General features: G+C 38.1%; 2 protein-coding genes and 1 long non-coding RNA gene across 4 annotated transcripts; 1 reads left to right on the top strand and 2 right to left on the bottom strand.

The window, feature by feature from the left end:
* Positions 1–489: 489 nt before the first annotated feature.
* LOC110055945 (orexin receptor type 2-like) lies at positions 490–4,137 on the bottom strand. The gene has a single exon (XM_020762387.2). The coding sequence runs from the start codon at positions 3,654–3,656 to the stop codon at positions 2,493–2,495; it is 1,164 nt and encodes a 387-aa protein (XP_020618046.2). The 5' UTR covers positions 3,657–4,137; the 3' UTR covers positions 490–2,492.
* Positions 4,138–8,409: 4,272 nt separating this feature from the next.
* Positions 8,410–9,719, bottom strand: LOC149102389 (uncharacterized). The gene is made up of 2 exons (XR_016202602.1): positions 9,617–9,719; positions 8,410–9,334 (listed from the first exon to the last, which is right to left on the bottom strand). It is a non-coding gene; the product is annotated as an uncharacterized LOC149102389 (long non-coding RNA).
* A 528-nt stretch (positions 9,720–10,247) lies between these two features.
* LOC110056002 (zeta-crystallin-like) lies at positions 10,248–18,694 on the top strand. Of its 2 annotated transcripts, none has more exons than XM_020762439.2 (9): positions 10,248–10,356; positions 10,678–10,807; positions 13,485–13,637; positions 15,568–15,731; positions 16,005–16,056; positions 16,474–16,623; positions 16,970–17,071; positions 17,998–18,093; positions 18,438–18,694. In XM_020762439.2, exons 2-9 carry the CDS (start codon positions 10,718–10,720, stop codon positions 18,600–18,602), a joined length of 972 nt encoding a protein of 323 aa, XP_020618098.2. In that variant the 5' UTR covers positions 10,248–10,356; positions 10,678–10,717; the 3' UTR covers positions 18,603–18,694. The 2 variants fall into 2 exon arrangements, with proteins under 2 accessions (XP_020618098.2, XP_020618097.2); XM_020762438.2 differs by lacking the exon at positions 10,248–10,356 and adding an exon at positions 10,501–10,576.
* Positions 18,695–18,747: the final 53 nt, after the last annotated feature.

Genomic DNA, 18,747 nt, shown 5'->3' with positions numbered 1-18,747 from the left:
TTCCTTTTACTCGATGCAGTACGCGGAGATATGCTGGACACAAATTTAGCCTTTGTTATCATATTTGAAGCATTTCATTAAGATTAACAAAACCGAGACCAATTATGGAGAAATAATAACAAAATGAAAAGACCTCTGCGAGAAATGTACACAAATAAAGGAATGCACGGATGCACGGAATCGTATTTGACCGTTAATCGGATTTCATTGAGATTCACTTAAATGTTAAATTCTTATCCGTTGAAAACAATAACTCAGTAAGGGCAGAGGTTGAAGAATTTTCTCAATGCAATCGCCGTATATCTCCTTCATTTTGCTGTTCGTTTGTTAACGACCATAACAACTCCTGCATTCTTTAAGACTTGATGATGGAAAGATTCCTTTTTTCTTATCATTTAGATCTCAAGATAACATCGGACTGACTTTGAACACGACGTGGCTGCGTCTAACAGAATACCTTTGAGTCGAGGAAAGCTTTGATTGCCTAACAGCTGTTATACAAGTTTTATTTATTTTTAAAATATCAGGTTAAAATCGCGAGTCAATTCACGCTAAATGCATAAACATATATTTATTTCACTATTTTTTCAAAGAAACGGTTTCACTCAGATATGTCACGAGCCTTGCAATAACAAAACGAAAAGGAAAAATAAAGCTCTCATCACATTTTAAAGACATTATCCTGATTAATTAGATTAGTAAGTAAGGCTTGGTTAAGTTTGATTTGGTGATCGCTACACTAATAGTTACAACCATGCATAGCCTCTGATTTTGCCTACTCAAACAGAGGTTACATAGGTTTTTGTTGAAAATGAATTCTCGTTTGAAACACTCATGAAACGCGTAAATAACATAGCCTGATAGTTTTGCTCTCACGCGAGCCCCCCCAGATGCTAAATCATTTTACGCGAAGAATGCACTGAATAAACTGGCATTTATGATCAATGTAGCCAATTTGTAGGGCGTTTGAGGCCAAGCGATTTTAATCTGAAAGAGTGTGCTTGCATGTCAACGAGTTATTTCGCAATTATGAAGATAAAACTACGTAGATGTACGTAGTAGTCTGATTCGTAATTGTATAGTTAAACGTTCTAGCGGAACAAGGCCCAGATACATGTGCGAGCGCTCCATTCTCAGTTTAGCACAAAGTGCTCTAAGACCCTGCTGAAACTCTCCTAAATATATACATATAAGCTTGGAAATTCAATCCAAACTCTATTCTGCTTGTTATGAAATTGTCTCCTATTATACATGCAGTCTGCCCTCTACCTCTTTCCAGCTCCCGTGTTTGAGCCCTACCGCGGAATGGACCCCAGTCAACTAAACTCCAAAATTTGCTTCTTCTTAAAACTAAAGTCAATTAACTAATGAAAGACGATTGTTGCTAGTTTGAGTGTCTTTTATCTTAAATCTTAAGTCGTGACAATTCTCGCCAAAATTTCTCTAATTGCCGAAACCTTTCTGTTCTTCGACGGAAGGCTTTACAGACATGAGTATAACGACCACTTGTTCTGCTCATATAGCTTTCTGTTTTGTTGAGAGCATGAAATGATGCCTCTTAGTACATCGTTGACGTGACCTGTAGAATCGAAAGCTTTTACAGCCCGTAAAGTGCACACAGGCGTCTAATGATGGAAACTATTAAAGACTGTCAAATTATTTCGACGTCAAATTTAACTGTACATTATCTAGTGCTCACATTTTCCTTTGTCGTCGTGTTTTGTCATTTCGATTGTTTTCGTCTGTTCATTTTAGACTATCTCTTCTTGAATTGAATTCGCACGGTGCTTTTGGCTTTCTGTTGTTTCTACGTGTTACAAATTTCCTGTGGCGAGGTCAGTTCGGAAGCGCCTTAGCGTTAATGGAATGAGTACATAAGCAAATGCTAACTCATTGACACCGGATGTTCCAAGAATCACAATCTGACTTGAACAAATAATCACAGGACAACAACCCTGCAAGGAGTTTTGAATCGACATGAGAACAATAATGACAAGAATGCCGAAGCTTAAATAAGAACTTGTCACGAGAAGTAAAACATGTCGACAAAGACGCGAAGCGGTCATTACGACCACGACAATTCTTGACGGAACCGCTAAGCGAAAAATTGTCTCTCAGGGCAGAACCCCTGCAGAACTTAACACAACTAATAAGAATGAGTATTTAACGCCTAATTATTTATCCAAAAATGACTGCAAACAGTTCAACGCTTAAATGATAATTAAAAACTGCAAATTAGTGTTCCCTTTACAAGGAGCGCTTGCCAAAAGAGCTATTGGTTGGTCTTCTCGTTAACAAGCCTAGCCACATTTAGTTTCGACGATCTGAAGTAAATTCCTCTCGTCTCACTTCTAAGGATAACAATCCTTGGCTCTTAAGTCGTTGCTTTGCTACCCAAGACAAATTCAAGAGGGCTTCGTCCTCAGTTTGTAAAAATTGCATAACCCATCTGGAAATAAAAGTAGTATGAGTCTTGCCATCCGCCCGAACTTTCAACTTTCATCCACTACTTCTGAAGAATCCGGATCGGCCGTAGATGGTGTCTTAAACGAGTATATTTTAGTTAATTGTCGCGCTAAGCGAGCGTGAGTCTTTCTCGCTTTTCCCTCGATCCTGGCGCACCGGCGCAGCGCCTTCTTGTAACTTTGTCTGAAGTAGTCGTCGAGCGCGCCGTAAAGGTACGGGTTTAAACAGCTGTTAAGCCATATACAGAAATGAGAATACTTCATGAATATGGTGAAGTAGGGATTTTTATATCCGGAGCCGTAATCTGACCAGAAAAACAGCAAATGATTGGGCAGGTAACACAGAGCAAAACTCACGATCAACACGATCAGCAGACGAATGAATTTCTTGTGCCCTGCTTTGGTTCTGGACGTGGTAGATTTCCTGCCCTGGAGGTCTTCATCCCTTCTATTTAGAACCGTGGCCATTTTACCATAGGCGACCCCCATTATGACGAGAGGGAGGAGGTATTCGGCTATAAAGAGGTATAAGGTGTACCCTTCTACTAAAATAGTGTGGTGCTTGCCCCAATTTTCCTCGCAGCTGAACTTGTTGTCTTCACCCTGCACTGTCTGGTTAACGTCCATGACAATGATTTGAGGCAAGGCGGACAGAAAAGCACACAACCAAACTAGTGCGAGAAGCAACTTGACCTTCCCGAGGGTCAATTTAGCTTTCATTGGATAAACAATGCCCATGAATCGTTGGAGTGTCAGAGATGTAAGACTGAAGATCGACGCACCCTGGCACAGCAAGCTCAGGGCTGGAATGAGCTTACAAACTGCCGTGGAGCCGAAAAATCCAAACGGATACTTGCCGGTCTCGTAATAGAGTAAGATGAAGGGCATGCATACTAAACCAACCGCCATGTCGGCAATTGCCAGACTCATTAGGAAAAGGCCATAGTAGTAGTTTCTGAAACTTCGCAGCCTGCGCGTTTTTCTCACAGCCACACACACCAGAACATTTCCGGCCAAGTTGAGCAGCAAACTTAGAACAGAAAGCGTTAAGCGAATGACCAGCGAAATATACGGCTCGGGGACTTCAGTTCTGCTGGGGGGAACCGTCGCGGAGGACGTCATTTCAAAAGCAGCCACAGAGTTTCTCCACGTTACGCTGGTAGCGAACTCAGAAGGCTTAACTGAAGTCATGATGTGAGACGTATGAACGCATCAGTTCTCTGGCGTTTGATTTCGACGGACTGCTATCATCAAATAAATCTTGAAACCGCACTAATCTCTCACACGCAGCTGAACAAATGGCAACTGTCGGATTCGCGGCGGTGAAAGCGCTGCGAGTTGGTTACTTGCATCTGTTTCAACACGATATGAGTGATATTAACTTCCACTTGGCGGTGAAATCTGACTCAGGTGAGGCGCGCGATTTGATCGACTCGTTCTTATCTGCCGCATCAAGTCAATATTCAAGTGCGTCGCCCTCACAATGTCGCGATTGACAGAAGTCCAGTGAAACGTGAGGGATTTACTTTCATGACAGGTTTAGCCGCGATGATATGACTAAACGAATAATTAGCGCAGAGATCTACCGCAGAATTAGAAAAGCCATTTGCACAATAAGATCCAATAAGAAGAAGGGGAGCAATTTGAATGATATTAACATTAACAATAACTAGCAGAAAATGAAGGTCAACAAACACTGTACACTTTTAAGAAAACATTTCGGCTCTTGTAAACGTTAGACAGCTTGGAAGAAGAACAAGTTTCAGACTAGCTAGGGTGGGCTGAGTGAACTGAATGTTGAAGTGTGTGCCGAATTTTAGCTTCAGTTAAAGCTCTGCCCTCGTCTACGAACACGCGATAACGTGTAACTCTATAACAAGACTCATATTGTCTCGTTTCAGGTACAGGAATTCTGTGGAGGTTAGGTTTTTGTTCGTGTTACTAGTACTCCGGTAAGGTTGACTGGTGGTAATTTAAGAAGGCCCCTTTAAACTGGAGAAAGATAAGGTATATTTACAAAACAAATCCTAAGGGACCATGATTCTCTGTTATCCTGTTTTTATTTCGTCACTTTCTAAGTAACTGTCTTTCCGCCTTTTCACAAATTCCTTTGACTGAATTACCACAAGTAACTTTCTCATATACATTAACACCGGTCGCGGTTCCTCAAAAGCTTTTTAATCGGTGATATATTAGAAATCTCCGCTCATATTTACTCTTTTGATTCAGCCTGTACATATATCTTTTTCTTCCATGGCGTTTTAATTATCTGTACGGTGGTTATAAAGTACTTCATTATGCGCGAGTATTTAGCGTTCAGGGATATTATTATCGAACAACACGTAGTAAAATTATAGAGAGACAAAGTTTGTTACATTTAATTATGAGTTTCTTATAAACCACAACGGTATACATTTTAAAGAATTGACATGTCAAGACATTTTCATTTCAGGAAACAGTTATTTGGAATATGTAAAGAGGATAATATTTCGAGGAATTTTCGAAAGCATATCTGCTCTCTAAGTCATGTGAACAGTTCCTTTGATTTGAATCACGTGGTTTTGTGCAAAAGCAATGCATTAACACTAGCCTGAGCACAATTGCTGTAATAATAAAGGAGCCCTGAGATGAAACCGAATGTCGTATGTTTGATTTAGTTAGTGTTGTGTCTAAAGATGTTATTTCACCAGTGACACAAGTTCAATATCGAGCCGTAGATAAAATTCATGCGATCGTATCGGTGGACGGTTTCGAACATGACTGCCGTAAGGAGTGATCGCCCAAGAACTCACGTCTTTTTCCAAATATTTGACATGGAATGTTACAAATGTAACACACTCTCTTCCTACGCATCAGGCATAGATTCCCTGAAAAGTTGCGCATAATTAAACAAGCCGAGTTTGAAAAGGGGTTCGAAAAAAATTAAGATAACATTCATCTCATTTTTATGACTACCTCCTGCCGCGTGCCTATCACGCGAAAAAAAAAAAAAAAAGACCCGTCGACTTCATTAAAAAACTTGTTTTCATCGACATGTTCTTGTCCTAAAAAAGGGAAAATTGCTTTTGCGTGATGACTGAAAGTCGTTCAAATGAGAAGCGACATTGAATTTCATTAGGACGTTGCTGTGTCGCTTAATTCTGTAGCTTGAAATCTTTCCGTGCCGTAATGGCCAACATGATGAATTAGTCAGTCTCACAGTGAGAGAACCGATCAGTTTTGGACGTAAGCCGAAGGGAGAATTAACTGCGCCTTTGAAACACACGGAGGCTTGTAAGCACATGAAGACGTTCACGACAAAGAAGGATTTTAGAAAGGCTATTGTTGCACTTTAGTTCTGAATACAGCACCTTAGAGTACTTACTAGGAACGAGATATGTGAACTTTTAGAACTACAACTTGTATAGTATTGCGCAGGAAGACTAGCAATTTGAATTCCAGAAGTGTCTATTTAAGTATTTTTCTATTTTTGGTCTGTTTTTCAAATTCTCAAGAAAGTAAAATCAGATTTATGGCACGATTTGTTTATTATTACATGAAGTTGAAATAATACCAAATAGTAACCGATATGACCTTTCAATTCATTCACAACGTGGACCCCCTCTTTCCTGATTTAAATAAATGACCCCGTGTTTTGATAAAACTCTGTTGTATGTAGGAAAGCACGAATGCACTCAACAATGCTGTTGACACTCGCGTGTTTAAATGTGTACTTAGTGATCTTTAATAGCGTGTGCAAAGCCTGTTCTTGGTTTATTTTTTAAGAATGTTTCACAACGCAATTTCTTTTGTTGGGATGTTAGGCTCCGACCACTCTAATGCGTTTATAGAAGTATCCCTTTTCGTCTCAACGAAAACGAAGCAAAATATTTTCGCCCACCCTAGCGTTTTCGGTTTGTTTTCACCTCTCCACACTAATGCGTTTTCGTACGAAAACTGACGCATATTTTTTATACGTTTTCGCCTATTGTGCACACTAAAACGACCGAAAACGCTGAAAGAAACGACAGTATGACGCTTTTTTTCGGCCCGTTTCCAAAAGTCTCCCTTTTTACCTATCCACACTAAATACGGAGCGTTTTCAAAACGATGCGTTTTCAAACGACTCCACTTTTGAAACCGAGTTCGAAAGCCTCCGTTTTCATCAGCATTTTCGGTCATTTTAGTGTGGACGATAGGCGAGAACCCATTAGCATGGTCAGGGCCTTAGTCAAACGCTATATACAGTTTTTCTGCACAGCAGAAGCACTATTAACATCCTACAAAAAAAGTAGGAAAATACATTACTTGAAACGTGATGTCATGCTTATTTTTTGATATTCTTGCAACTGGTGTCACCATGATGAAACCAGTACAAATACTTAAACAGAAATTCTTTAATAAAGGGAGGCGGCCTCCGAAAAGGAAATCTTTACATTATGCGGCACGAGAAAGAAGATTTAAAGATAACGCCTTAACTAAAAGTTAGAAACATTCTTACATGGTTCAGATTTTTTTTTGTTCGACGCGCACATATATAGTACTTCCTAAAGTTGAACACGATTTCGTCTTCAGGTATATTCGTACACAGAATAAAATTCAACTGAAATTGGCGGACTGAAAGCAATTTTATTCCTCGGCTTTCAGCGCAAAATGTATTTTCTACATTGCGATCAGTTTAATTAAGTGCCGATGGGTTTGTATAAGCATAAAAAAGCACAAACAACAATTTCCACAAGAGTTACTAATACAGTTATATGCGTGTTTTCCTCTTGTGCAGTATTTTGAAATTGAATAGAACGAAAACAGTTTATTTAACTAAAATTTATTTATATGATTTTCTCGGAATAGAGTGTAGGAAACAATAGAAAAATCCACAACAGTTGGGGCGTTCCCTGATATAAATAGACGAGAGGATCTCAAACAAAAGGTTATTGTTTTTTTCAACTTTATTTCTTTATAATTAACACTGATATAAGTCCAGACGCATGAATCAGTCATATAAGAAGCAGGGAGCCGGAAGTAACTCCGAACGTAGCCGAGCTTTTTAGATATACATCTATGTCATCTTCTTCGAATTACAAAGCACAGAAGTATGTCCACATTTGTGACTTCTTGTGTAGATATAATCCTAGGAAATCATTTGTGACAAATTGACATGAACTATACGGAGGCTAGACCACAATTTGTGCATTTAGGCTGAAATATCTGTCTTTTTTTTTTTTGCATTGCTTTGAAGACCGGCTCGCTTTAAACTTTGAAAAAGCCTGAATATATTATTATTTCCATGGTATTATTACGAGACTGTTATCCTTTCTATAGTGATTTCAGGGTATTTCGAAAACTGGAAATGTTGTGAAGTTATAAACGACGGACGTAACTTTCGAATATGCGTTTTACATTAGTTTAAAAGTAACAATTATTAAAATATACTGATTTACCCGTGAGAACGTTTTTTTTTTATTAATAGTGTTTTCCGACAGATACGATGATCAATGTTTAATCAGGGAACGGTATATCCAAAGACCTTGCGCAAATTTAAGGGGCTCTTAAGGGTGAAGTTTTTGGAAATTCGATGAACGTTACGGGAGGAAAAGAAACGAAACTTCTCAAATTTCCAATTCTTCTTCTCCACTGGCATAGAGTTAAAAATCTTCCCGTGAAATTTCTAAAGATTTGGCGATCTTCCACCGCAAACCAATGACGGCAATTTAAATCCCATGAAAACCCGCAAGATAATGAGGGAATAGTGTTAAAACGTATAGCAAAACAGCAGACAGATTCATTAATTCTAATCGAATGATATTTAATTGGAATTATGCCCTTATCACTCAAGGTTGGCGATAAGTGTTAAATCCAAATGAGCTTCAACGGTTGCGAGGAGAATGGACGTAAGGTATCGAAGGTAGGGGGGGGGGGGGGGGGAGTGCATTCTATCAACATGATAGAGGGCGGAGCCACACGCCAGACTTAAAATCAGTCAGAGGTGTTTATTGACGGATTAGCGTTCCTGTTTTCAAACAGATGTTTAGGCTATCAATATTCACACTGGCTATCAATATTCGCCATTGTCAATGAAAAAAAATTCTTGAATACAGAGAGGTGGCTCGCATATTTATGGTGAAGAACTTGGCTCCTCACCCATTCCTTGGCGGTTTCGCCTCTCCCGCCGCCACGCTCGGCTTCGCCGCCAAAGCAAAAGCACTCGCGCGAAATCTTACCAGCTACCCAGGCTATCTTGTTCTTTAAACTTATCAACTGACGGTCAGATTATGGCTTAGCTCCCACACAGTTCAGCTAACACATGTAGTTGCCTTATGATGTAGGACTCTTTGATCAGCTCCGGGCTAATGCGGTTCTATTTAAATCACGTAGCTCGCTGAGACTATTCCTCAGCCTCTTTGTTTGACCACGGATGTTTTGAAAGTCATCTTGTGTCCTAACCACGAACTCTCTTATTTCGATCAAATCCTTTTCGCATTGTGCTAAGTGATCCTCCATAGCTTTCCTTTCTTCATCAACAGTTTTCAAAAGTTTTTCTGGGAGCTTGCCACCCTCAAATTTCTTTACAGCGTCCATGAATTCGCGCGATCTGCTCCTAAGCAACGGAGCTGATTTTTTTCTGCCGGTGGCCGGAGATCCAGGATTCTTCTTAACTGGTATTTGAGAGGTGACGTCTCTTGGGCTGTTTCTCCTGCTGATGGCAGGGCTACCTCTTGGGCTGCCTCTCGGACTTGACTCTCTAGATGTGGGCGCCGAAGGGAGCTTACGAGACTGTGAGAAAAAACTCATTGCTACTGGTCACCACGTTTGATTTGCGTCTCCCAAGAAATTATCACTGATCCGGATATTTCGCGAGCGTGAGGCGGTTTTGGTCCAATAACTTCTCTCTGTTGAGCAAACAAGAGATTTAACTGTCATAGTGTGTGGAGCGATAAGCAAACCTCGAGTGTTGAAGTTATCATATACATATGACCTTGTCTGGGTTCAAGACACGTGCGCCTATATGCTGTTTGCTTTTTTCGTCAATCAGTGCAAGCCTTTGTCAAACGAAGTGTTGTTTGAGTTATTACTGTTTGCTATACCGTCTCCGTCTCTAACGCCATTTCAAATCAACCCAGCTTATGGTTTTCTCGACTAAAAAGGAAACTTCAAACCACACAAGAACTTACCATAGACCCAACTGATCATAAACTTGAACGATTGCTTTCTGTAGTGGTTGAAGTTCGATCATAAACTTTTCGCTTGTAGGCTCTTTGATCAGCTCCGAGCTAATGCAGTTTTATTTAAATTAAATGAAAGCAGTATCTTTTGTTTTAGATGACACACTTGATTGCTTATGAATTGAATAAGGTATTATTTGGAGGACTGTTAGCATAATTTATGTTAACTGCAAACAGTATGAATGACTTTCGGTCTGAAAAAAGCGGCCCAGCTTTTATGGTCTGAATCAACGAAAAGAATAAAAGATTCTTAGTTATTTTTTTCTTTCGCAACCCTGCAATTCCCTAGAAAAGGGCTCAGTTTTCCAGAAAAGGGTTCATTCTTGAAGTTGACGAAGTGTAAATCTTGACGCCGCTTTAAGCGCCTGCCGTTCTTCTGAAAGCAAACGTAACGAAGCGTTAAGGAAATTCTTTCCCCCAAAACCACTTTCAGATCTATTTGTTGAACATTTACAACTCGCTCCAGGCAAGTTGTTGGGCAGCAGAGACCTCAACTTAAAGTCAACGACAACTTTTGCTCGACAAAAGAGGCAGAAAAACGAAAAGACAAACTGATGTTCTCTCTTTTTTTAGGGTGGGCAGTTTGTGTAAGTCCTTGATGATCCGTGAGCTTTCTTTGTCGGGCTTCATTCAGGAGGACAAGCGGAATAACAACGAGCCAACAACAGTAAAAAGTATCTGGATTCTAGGTAAGCTATGCTGCTGTCCTTTACTTCGCCCTGGGAAACAGTACCTCTTGATGGGTCGGCTGAAATATGCGTGTGCTCAGCAGACGTATTCCGAGTTTCCAGATTTCTGGATTTCCACGTTTCCTGAAATTTTGGTTTACTACTGCCCGTAGGGGCCTGGGTAATCTCTTTTGGTCACGCTCGCTCCACTCGCAGCTCTCACAAGTCGCCCAGGTGCACGGTGAGTTGGTCGAGGGGAATTCACAAATGATATTTTGACATTTTAAGTGTAGCGTTTTGATGTCAGTGATAAATTTCAGTGTGAAATCTTGTCTCTACTAGGAGAAATTGAGGGACTTTGCAGTCAGACTTATTGAAGACGATGAAGGCGATTCGTGTGTTATCCTTTGGTGGGCCAGAAGTGCTAAAGCTTGTTTCAGATGTGCCAGTTCCTAGTGTTTCCAGTGGACAGGTGAGACGTTAGTTTTTGCCTCTCATTTCTGTTAGTCTGTCTCAACGAAGGCAACGACTCGTGGATCGGTTTAGTCAGGCAAAGGTAGCTAGATCGTGGATGGGGGGAGTGGGAAGGGGAGGGTCAGTGGTGCCTGGCTGCCCTGAATTATGTAGCATGGAGTATGGCTAGTGGGGCATGCACATTTTCTTGCTTTAGGAAACTGATACTCTTCGCTAGATGGCAAAACTTGTAGCATACTCGTTGGACCTCTTGGAGGTTGAACTTTGCAGAGAAAATTGTATCATCTACTAATAGATAATTGACATAAATAATTAAACACAATTAAGTATGAGCTAGTATGGCTTCAGGTTAAAACACTCCACTTCCATGGCAATTTTAGACTATGGAAAAAATTCATACAGCACTTGACAAAGGGAGAATACTCTAAAGGTGTTGTTTTGGATTTAGTAAAATCCTTTAACACAGTGAACTTCACAATTTGGTAGAACAAACTTGAACATTATGACACAATTCCTCTGATCTGAGATCAGAGGAATACCACTCTTATGGTTTAAGAATTACTTGCAGTGTATTACAGAAAAAATTATGCACATTACAAAGGCATTGACTCAGAAATGACAAAAAATAAAATAAAAAATAAAATAACTTTATTTATGTGTCAATGAGATTTAGCATGGCTGCTAATTGGGGACTTCTAAAAAGAGTTTCAATCATCAGGACTATGTACAAATTAAATTTTTAGACATTATAGAATAATTGTTATTTACATTAGAAATTATAATATAAATGATTAAAATTTTATATTATGAATAATTATTCTTTACAAGATAAAAGCCTTTCTATCAAAATAAAAATACAAAAGAGAATAAAGTTACAAATAAAGCTGACTAAAAATGATGAAAATGGTCAAGTTGAACACATATGACATTTGCATCCACTGCTTGCATCAATAGACCTTTCCCCGCGTTCCAACAAACAATAGTGCCAAGTCAAGGTCAGGGTGGACAAAATACAGCAAATGTATGAAAATGTCCACCCCAACCTTGCTCTGGTGCCATTGTTCGAATGCACTGAGGTGGAATGCGGGAAAGGTCTATTAAAATGTTTAAATCCCTTCTCCTAATGTAATTTTTAAAATTCTTTAAACTTAATGATTTAATATGATTGGGAAGTCTGGCCCATAGATATGTGTGGTTCCACAGCAGTCTCTGTCAGTGTTCCTGGGCCACTCCTATATTTAATGTACATTAATGATAAGTACCTCATCCAAAGTGTTTTCCTTCACATAATTATTTGGTGATGAAGTCTAAATCAATAAGAATACTCAAAACAACAAATTATGAAGTTTAAGACAAAGCTTTCAGTATAGTTCAGAGCAAGATAATAATAGTGGAATAAAACAAAAGAACCTCAATGTGATTTCTGTTGTTTTATTCCCCTAAGTAAGCCTCAGAGCCAAGTAAGAATTTTAATATGTTGAAATCAGCCTACTTAATTCATCTATTATTTTCAAACAGCAAAAATTTTCTGTACGAGACCATTGTTTTAAGGATAGATGGAAGCATCATTCAAGTTAACATTAGAGAATGTAAAAATCAAAACAAATCATTTTATATATATTAAGAAAAACATAAAAAGAAATATAGCAAATTGACACAACTTACAGCAGTGGCAAAATTTGCATTCTATCTTATAATATATAATATTGTTTACTTTATTGCTTTTTTGATTATTTTCATAAGATTTATTAGAATAATAACAGTATTATTATATTTCACATTGTTAAGACTATTAAATTATAATAATTATACTGGTGAAGCTCAGTTGTTCACATTTTTAATAAGAGGTTTTATATTCAAGCATTTTTTGCTTTTCTGTCGACCCCATATTGCAAGAATCAGTTTAGACATAAGCTTGGCAAATGCACTGGATGATGGAAGCAATAAAAGTTGAAGTTGATAGTTGGTGTGAGTTCCATCCGTGTTTGTAGAGGAAGTGATATTTATTCTTGCTGTCATTCTGCATGTTGTCTTAGAATATAGAAAGTAATTTCTGCTCATTGTCAATCAGTTTCAGTGATAAAAAAAATAATATAATTTTGACAATATACTATATGAGGATGTGGGCCTGTGTAATTTGACCAAACTACATATGGGTACCTAACACGTAGAGCAGATTTAATGGAATTTTGCTGTCTTGAAAACCAGCCCCTCCACTCCAAAAAAAAACTAACCTAAGAGAAATTAAAAGACAGAATGAATAAAATAATGTATTTCTGGCTTGAAAATTTCTCATGTGGTGCCAATTACTTGTCTTTGCAAAGCTTGATGGGGTATTTTATTTTATTTTTAATTATTGCATAGCCTTGGGCTTTTACACTGAGGTCATCGATCTGCAACATGAATTTCAACTAGTACTTTTATGTATGGTTCCTTGAAATCTTCTGCTTGTAATTTAGATCTCACATGAGGTGGTAATGTGGCAATTCATTGTGGTAACCATAAAGTAAACATGGCAGTAATTTTATACCTTGAAGCTTAGTAATTTTGTACCTTGAAGCTAATAGTAATTTTATACCTTGAAGCTTAATGGAAACTGTTTTCAGAAATAAGCTTTCCAAATTTTGTGGATTATAGCAGGCAGAACCTACTTTCTGTTATGTTTATGTTATTAGGTATTGGTTAAAATCAAGGCAGCTGGCGTTAATCCTGTTGATACCTATATCAGAAGTGGAACTTATGCCAGGAAGCCAACCCTTCCCTACACACCAGGTTCTGATGGTGCTGGAGTGGTGCACACTGTGGGAGAGGATGTTAAGCAAGTCAAAGTGAGTCACAAGATGCTGTGAAACCTTTCTGATAACAGAATTGTAATTTATGATCATGTGAGCAAAGAGAATTTACATTGTGATGATCAAAGTAAAAAAGTTGTTTTCTTTTTTTTTTTTTTTTTTGTCACAGTATTTTCTAGAAGAAAAAGAAAAGATGTTCTGTATATTTCTATTGAGTTATAAAAACACAGAAAAAAGCTGTGGGAACACTTGCCTCTCGGCTGTTGTTCCCACAGCATTTCTCGTTCTCCCAAACTTCCACTCATATTTCTATAACTTGATGGAAACATGGAGTATGTTTTTTTTTATTTTTTCAGTATTTTGAACTTTTGCAGCTTTATTGTTGAAGTAGAAAGCTGCAGCTTTAATTTTGCCATCTATACCTAAAGAATCAGACAAAAAAACATGTTAGCATGATAACATGTTAGCATGCTACATCCTAATATTTTGTTATGTTAACATGCTGCATGCTAAGATGTTAGCATGTTAGCCTGCTAGCATGCGTTGTTGAGATGTGTTCTTGTTGTCTCGTGTGCTATAAATTCCACTTTCACACCAGTGACATAACAACATAAATTTAAACAGAAAGGTCACAAACCTAAGACACCTTATGCTAACGTGCTTGTATGCCACATGTATATGCTAACATGATAGCATGCTAGCATACTACTTCCTAACATGTTAGTACGCTGACATGTTAGCATGTTATGCATGTTATGATGTAGGATTCTATTATGTTAGCATGTTAACATGCTCACATGATAACATGTTAGCCTGCTACATGCTAGCAGGCTCACATGTTAGCATGCTATATGCTAGCCTGTTAGCATAATAACATCTTAGCATGTAGCATGCTAACATGCTACATGTTAGCATGTTACCATACTAACATGTTAGCTTGCTGCATGCTAATATGTTAGCATGCTATATGCTAACATGTTAGCATGCTACTATATGCTTACCTGTTAGTATGCTAACATGCTAACATGTCAGCATGCGAACATAGGAACGTCAGCCTGCTAGCATGTTATCATGTTAGCATGCTATGTGCAAACATGCTAACATATTAACATGTAGCATCTTAGCATGCTAACATGCTAGCAAGTTAGCATGCTACATTGTAAATGCTAACGTGTTAGACTGCTAACCTGATAGCATTTTAGCATACTGACATGTTAGCATGTAAGCATGCTAACATTTTAGCACGTAGCATGCTAACATGTTAGCGAGACAGACAACTAACATTCTAACATGTATGCCTGTTAGCATACTAACATGTTAGCATGCTACATGCTAATATGTTAGCATGCTGTAATTATGCTACATGTCAGCATGCTACATGCTAACATTTTAGGAAGTTAACATGCTAACGTGGTAGCATGTCAGCAATGATGTCAGCGTGGTAAAATGCTAACATGTTAGCAAGTTAACATGCTACATGCTAACATGTTAGCATGTAGCAGGTTAACTTACTAACATGCTAACATATTATTAGGTAGCATACTATCACCTTGGCATGTTAGCATGCTAACATGTCAGCAAGTTCAGTTCCATGCTACATGCGAACACGTTAGCATGGAATATACATGGTAACATATCAGCATGTAGCATTCTAACACCTTAGCATGTTACCATGCCAAAATTTTAACAAGTTACCATGCTACATGCTAACTTGTTAGCAAAGTCTCTGGAAATGTCTTGGTTTGAAATTCAAAAATCGTACTCGTACTCAATATCGTACTCCTAGTCCAATCTACAGGTTAAAACAACGTGTTTGTACATATAGTCATTTCATAAGTCTAATCTCTCAGCAAGCCAGAGACAAACTCCATAGTTAAGCTTATTTCGTCTGTCTTTCTAATATTACCCTTTTTTAAGCTATGATCTTTTATCATACAAATATAATTATGGAAAATTTTTCCACCAGGAAGGAGACCGTGTCTATGTATGCGGCAGCTTAACAGGGACATATGCAGAGTTTGCTTTGTGTAATGCCAGCAGTGTTCACCTCATGCCAGACAGTGTTTCCTTCAGCCAAGGAGCAGCCATTTATGTACCTTACTACACAGCATACAGAGCATTATTCCAAAGGTGTGGTATACAGTAGTTAACCTTATAAAAAGAAATAAGTCTACTGTTGCGGTCACAAATAATGTTATGTAAGAAAGGGCTAAAGTGAGTATGTACATACTACTTGTGTGCATTGTTTGGTTTAAACAAATTACTGCTAAACCACTGACGAGCCTGTTAGGGAAACAACTAGTTTTGTTACCGCAGCGTTCTCTTACATTAAATATTAATGAAAATGCTGTAATTCCAGAATCTTATCGTTATAGTAACTCACACCGGGTCTCTTACACGCAGGCTACATGCCAAGGCTGGAGAGACGGTGCTAATACATGGAGCTAGTGGCGGAGTACGTACTGAAAATTATTAAGCTTTTTATAGCACACATGAGAGGTGTTCTGCATACAGTAACAGACATGTACAGTGTGCAATTATTCTGCAGTTGCTAAGTTCTACGTGCTTTTACTACACTTTTAATGTACTTTAAAAAACTAATTTCGTAGGAGTAAAGAAACGCTAATATCAAAAGTTTCTATGCACACAAGGATTAACTAAGCCTGATTAATTTATTGCTAGTGGCTATTGTGATCATGATGCTAGAAAAATAGTTTTATTTAAGTCATGCCTTAGATGATCAATGATACGTGCATGAAGAAAAACCAGAATATATATTTTATAGTTGTATTTTTATTAAGATTATTTGAAGTGAGAATTTTAAAATCAGTAGGGGAACATTTATCAATTGTTGTTACCGCTGGTCTTTTAGGTTGGCTTAGCTGCAGTGCAACTAGCCAAAGCTTATGGAATGAAGGTTCTGGGAACGGCAGGAACTGCTGAAGGTGAAGAGGTAGTGAAACAAGCTGGGGCTTCACAAGTGTTTAATCACAGACAAGATGGATACGTTCAGAATATTCTGGTACTGAGTTTAAAGTTGTACCTAATAGGCACATAATTTCGTGCTACCTATACACGTCTTGTTTTATGGAGGAGTATAGTTTTTTTTTTGCACTGATATGGCATGGTGCTGATTACTGATAGTGAAAGACATGATAAATATTGATAATTTTACGAAATGCTAGTAAGCCAGTTGTGTTATAGAAATGCATGTGCATTCTGCAAATAGCTTTTCACCTCCTGGTATTTTGTCTATAACATACATGTATTGTGTATATAAGTCTCATTTTCTCAAAGTTATACTTGTCAGTCATACATCTGCATGTCATTATAAATTGCAAATGATATTTTATTGTTTATTTTTTCAGGATGCAACTGACGGTCGTGGTGCAGATGTCATCGTAGAAATGTTAGCAAATGCCAGTTTATCGAAAGATCTCAAGCTTGTGGCAAACAAGGGGCGCATAGGGGTAATTGACCATTTCCGTATTCTCGGTATCAGATTGGAGTGTCCCGAACTGGCTTGCAATGGCGCTAATGCGAGGGAATATCATTAAAAAGAGATTAAGACGAAATCTGATAGAAAATCGAGCAATTTTAGTTTTTAGTGGACAAAAATCTGGTACCAGAGAATAATTTTAAGTATTTTACAGTCCTGTTTACATTTTCGTAAAGCTAAAGATATAAATAGTTGCCTGAAATAAGACCGAAAACAATTTCCCATAGGAACGAGAGAAAAGAAATTTCAAAGTTCAGAGAAACTGTGCAAACGCAGGTAAAATTTCATCCTCCGTTTCATTTCACCAGTACTTTCAAGTGTTTCGTACAAAGTTCAACATTTGTTTTCGACATTTGGTGTTGCTAGAAATGATTTTTTTTTTGAGACGATATTTAAAACAGTCGTACAGAAGTTTGCAATACGATGTAAATAACCTTGGTACTACGTTTTTGTCCACTTGTTGCTCGAACTTCTGGTGGATTCCGTCTTAATGCCATTTGCTTTTGAAAAGACTCGCCGAATTAGCCTCAGCAAAAAGGATTTAATTTGCTCATCTTAAACGTCTTTTAGTGTTAGGTTTTACCGCCTGACAAGTCAGTGATATAACAAATCTGGTTACAATGAACAACAACAAACATACCATTGAAATGTTAAAATTAAAAGAAAAAAAAAATTATGTCTAACAGTCGTCTGGCGCCGAGGCTTATTGGAATGAAACAGAATAACTTATCCATTCATTCCACAACCTCAACATGACTAGTTTTGTTTTATTCCCTAAGCCTCAGAGCCAAGTTTGAATTTTAATGTATAGAATAGCCTCTTATACAAATGTGCAGATTTTGATAAAGCTTATATGTGATGTGGTATTTAACGGTATGAAACATTAAAATTTTTCAGGTTGTCGGTAATAGAGGAACGATTGAAATAAATCCAAGAGAAAACATGGCCAAGGAGTCTAGCATCATTGGTGTTATGTTAGGCCAAGCTAGTGAGGTACACAACTGGAAGCATATAGTAACATATATATTTCTCAAATTCTCTGATGGATGAGATAAGTGAAGTTACGGGTTGTTAGATCACCCGGCTAATCATGATTTTGCCCAGTGGGTTACAGTAGCACACGGCCCGCGAAAGAGACCAATCACAGTGTGCGTAGCAACCGAGATATATAGTAAAGTAACATAATATTTCAGGACAAGGACCTAGTTTATATATTATTCCATCCAAATAAATTTACTGTGGAATTATACAGCGGTTTACCGCCTAGAGTAGCAGAAAATTGTTTTCTTCAATTTACCCTCTGTGCTGTTTTAAAAGCTGTGAACTGAATTTTATAGGGTGAGCGCCACGAAATGACGTATGCAATATCAGCCGGGCTGCAGGCAGGTTTTCTGAGTCCAGTTGTTGGACATGAATATCAGCTGAGCCAAGCTTCAGATGCACACAGAGATATTATAGAAGGCAAAGGTGCAAAAGGAAAGTTGGTGTTGCTGCCACAGTAGAATAATTGTATGTATGTTTCTAATGTATGAATACCCTATGTTTTTAATGTGGTGCATTAAAATGAAATGACACAATAAACAACTGAGGAAAAGGCCGTGTTACATTTTGTGATTAACATGTAATCTGGGCGATGTATAAGAACTC

The sequence above is a fragment of the Orbicella faveolata genome, unplaced genomic scaffold (assembly GCF_042242905.1).
Source record: "Orbicella faveolata isolate gen_17 unplaced genomic scaffold, um_ofav_v1 contig_36, whole genome shotgun sequence".
In the NCBI taxonomy this organism is placed as follows: Eukaryota; Metazoa; Cnidaria; class Anthozoa; order Scleractinia; family Merulinidae; genus Orbicella; species Orbicella faveolata.
The sequence above is the reverse complement of the archived record's forward strand: the minus strand, read 5'-3'. Positions and strand labels throughout refer to the sequence as shown.

Coding starts and splice junctions, on each gene's coding strand:
- LOC110055945 (XM_020762387.2), bottom strand. CDS start 3,656: ATGACTTCAGTTAAGCCTTCTGAGTTCGCTACCAGCGTAACGTGGAGA.
- LOC110056002 (XM_020762439.2), top strand. CDS start 10,718: ATGAAGGCGATTCGTGTGTTATCCTTTGGTGGGCCAGAAGTGCTAAAG. Junction 15,732..16,004: donor TACAGAGCATTATTCCAAAG/GTGTGGTATACA, acceptor TCTTACACGCAG/GCTACATGCCAAGGCTGGAG. Junction 17,072..17,997: donor CAAACAAGGGGCGCATAGGG/GTAATTGACCAT, acceptor AAAATTTTTCAG/GTTGTCGGTAATAGAGGAAC.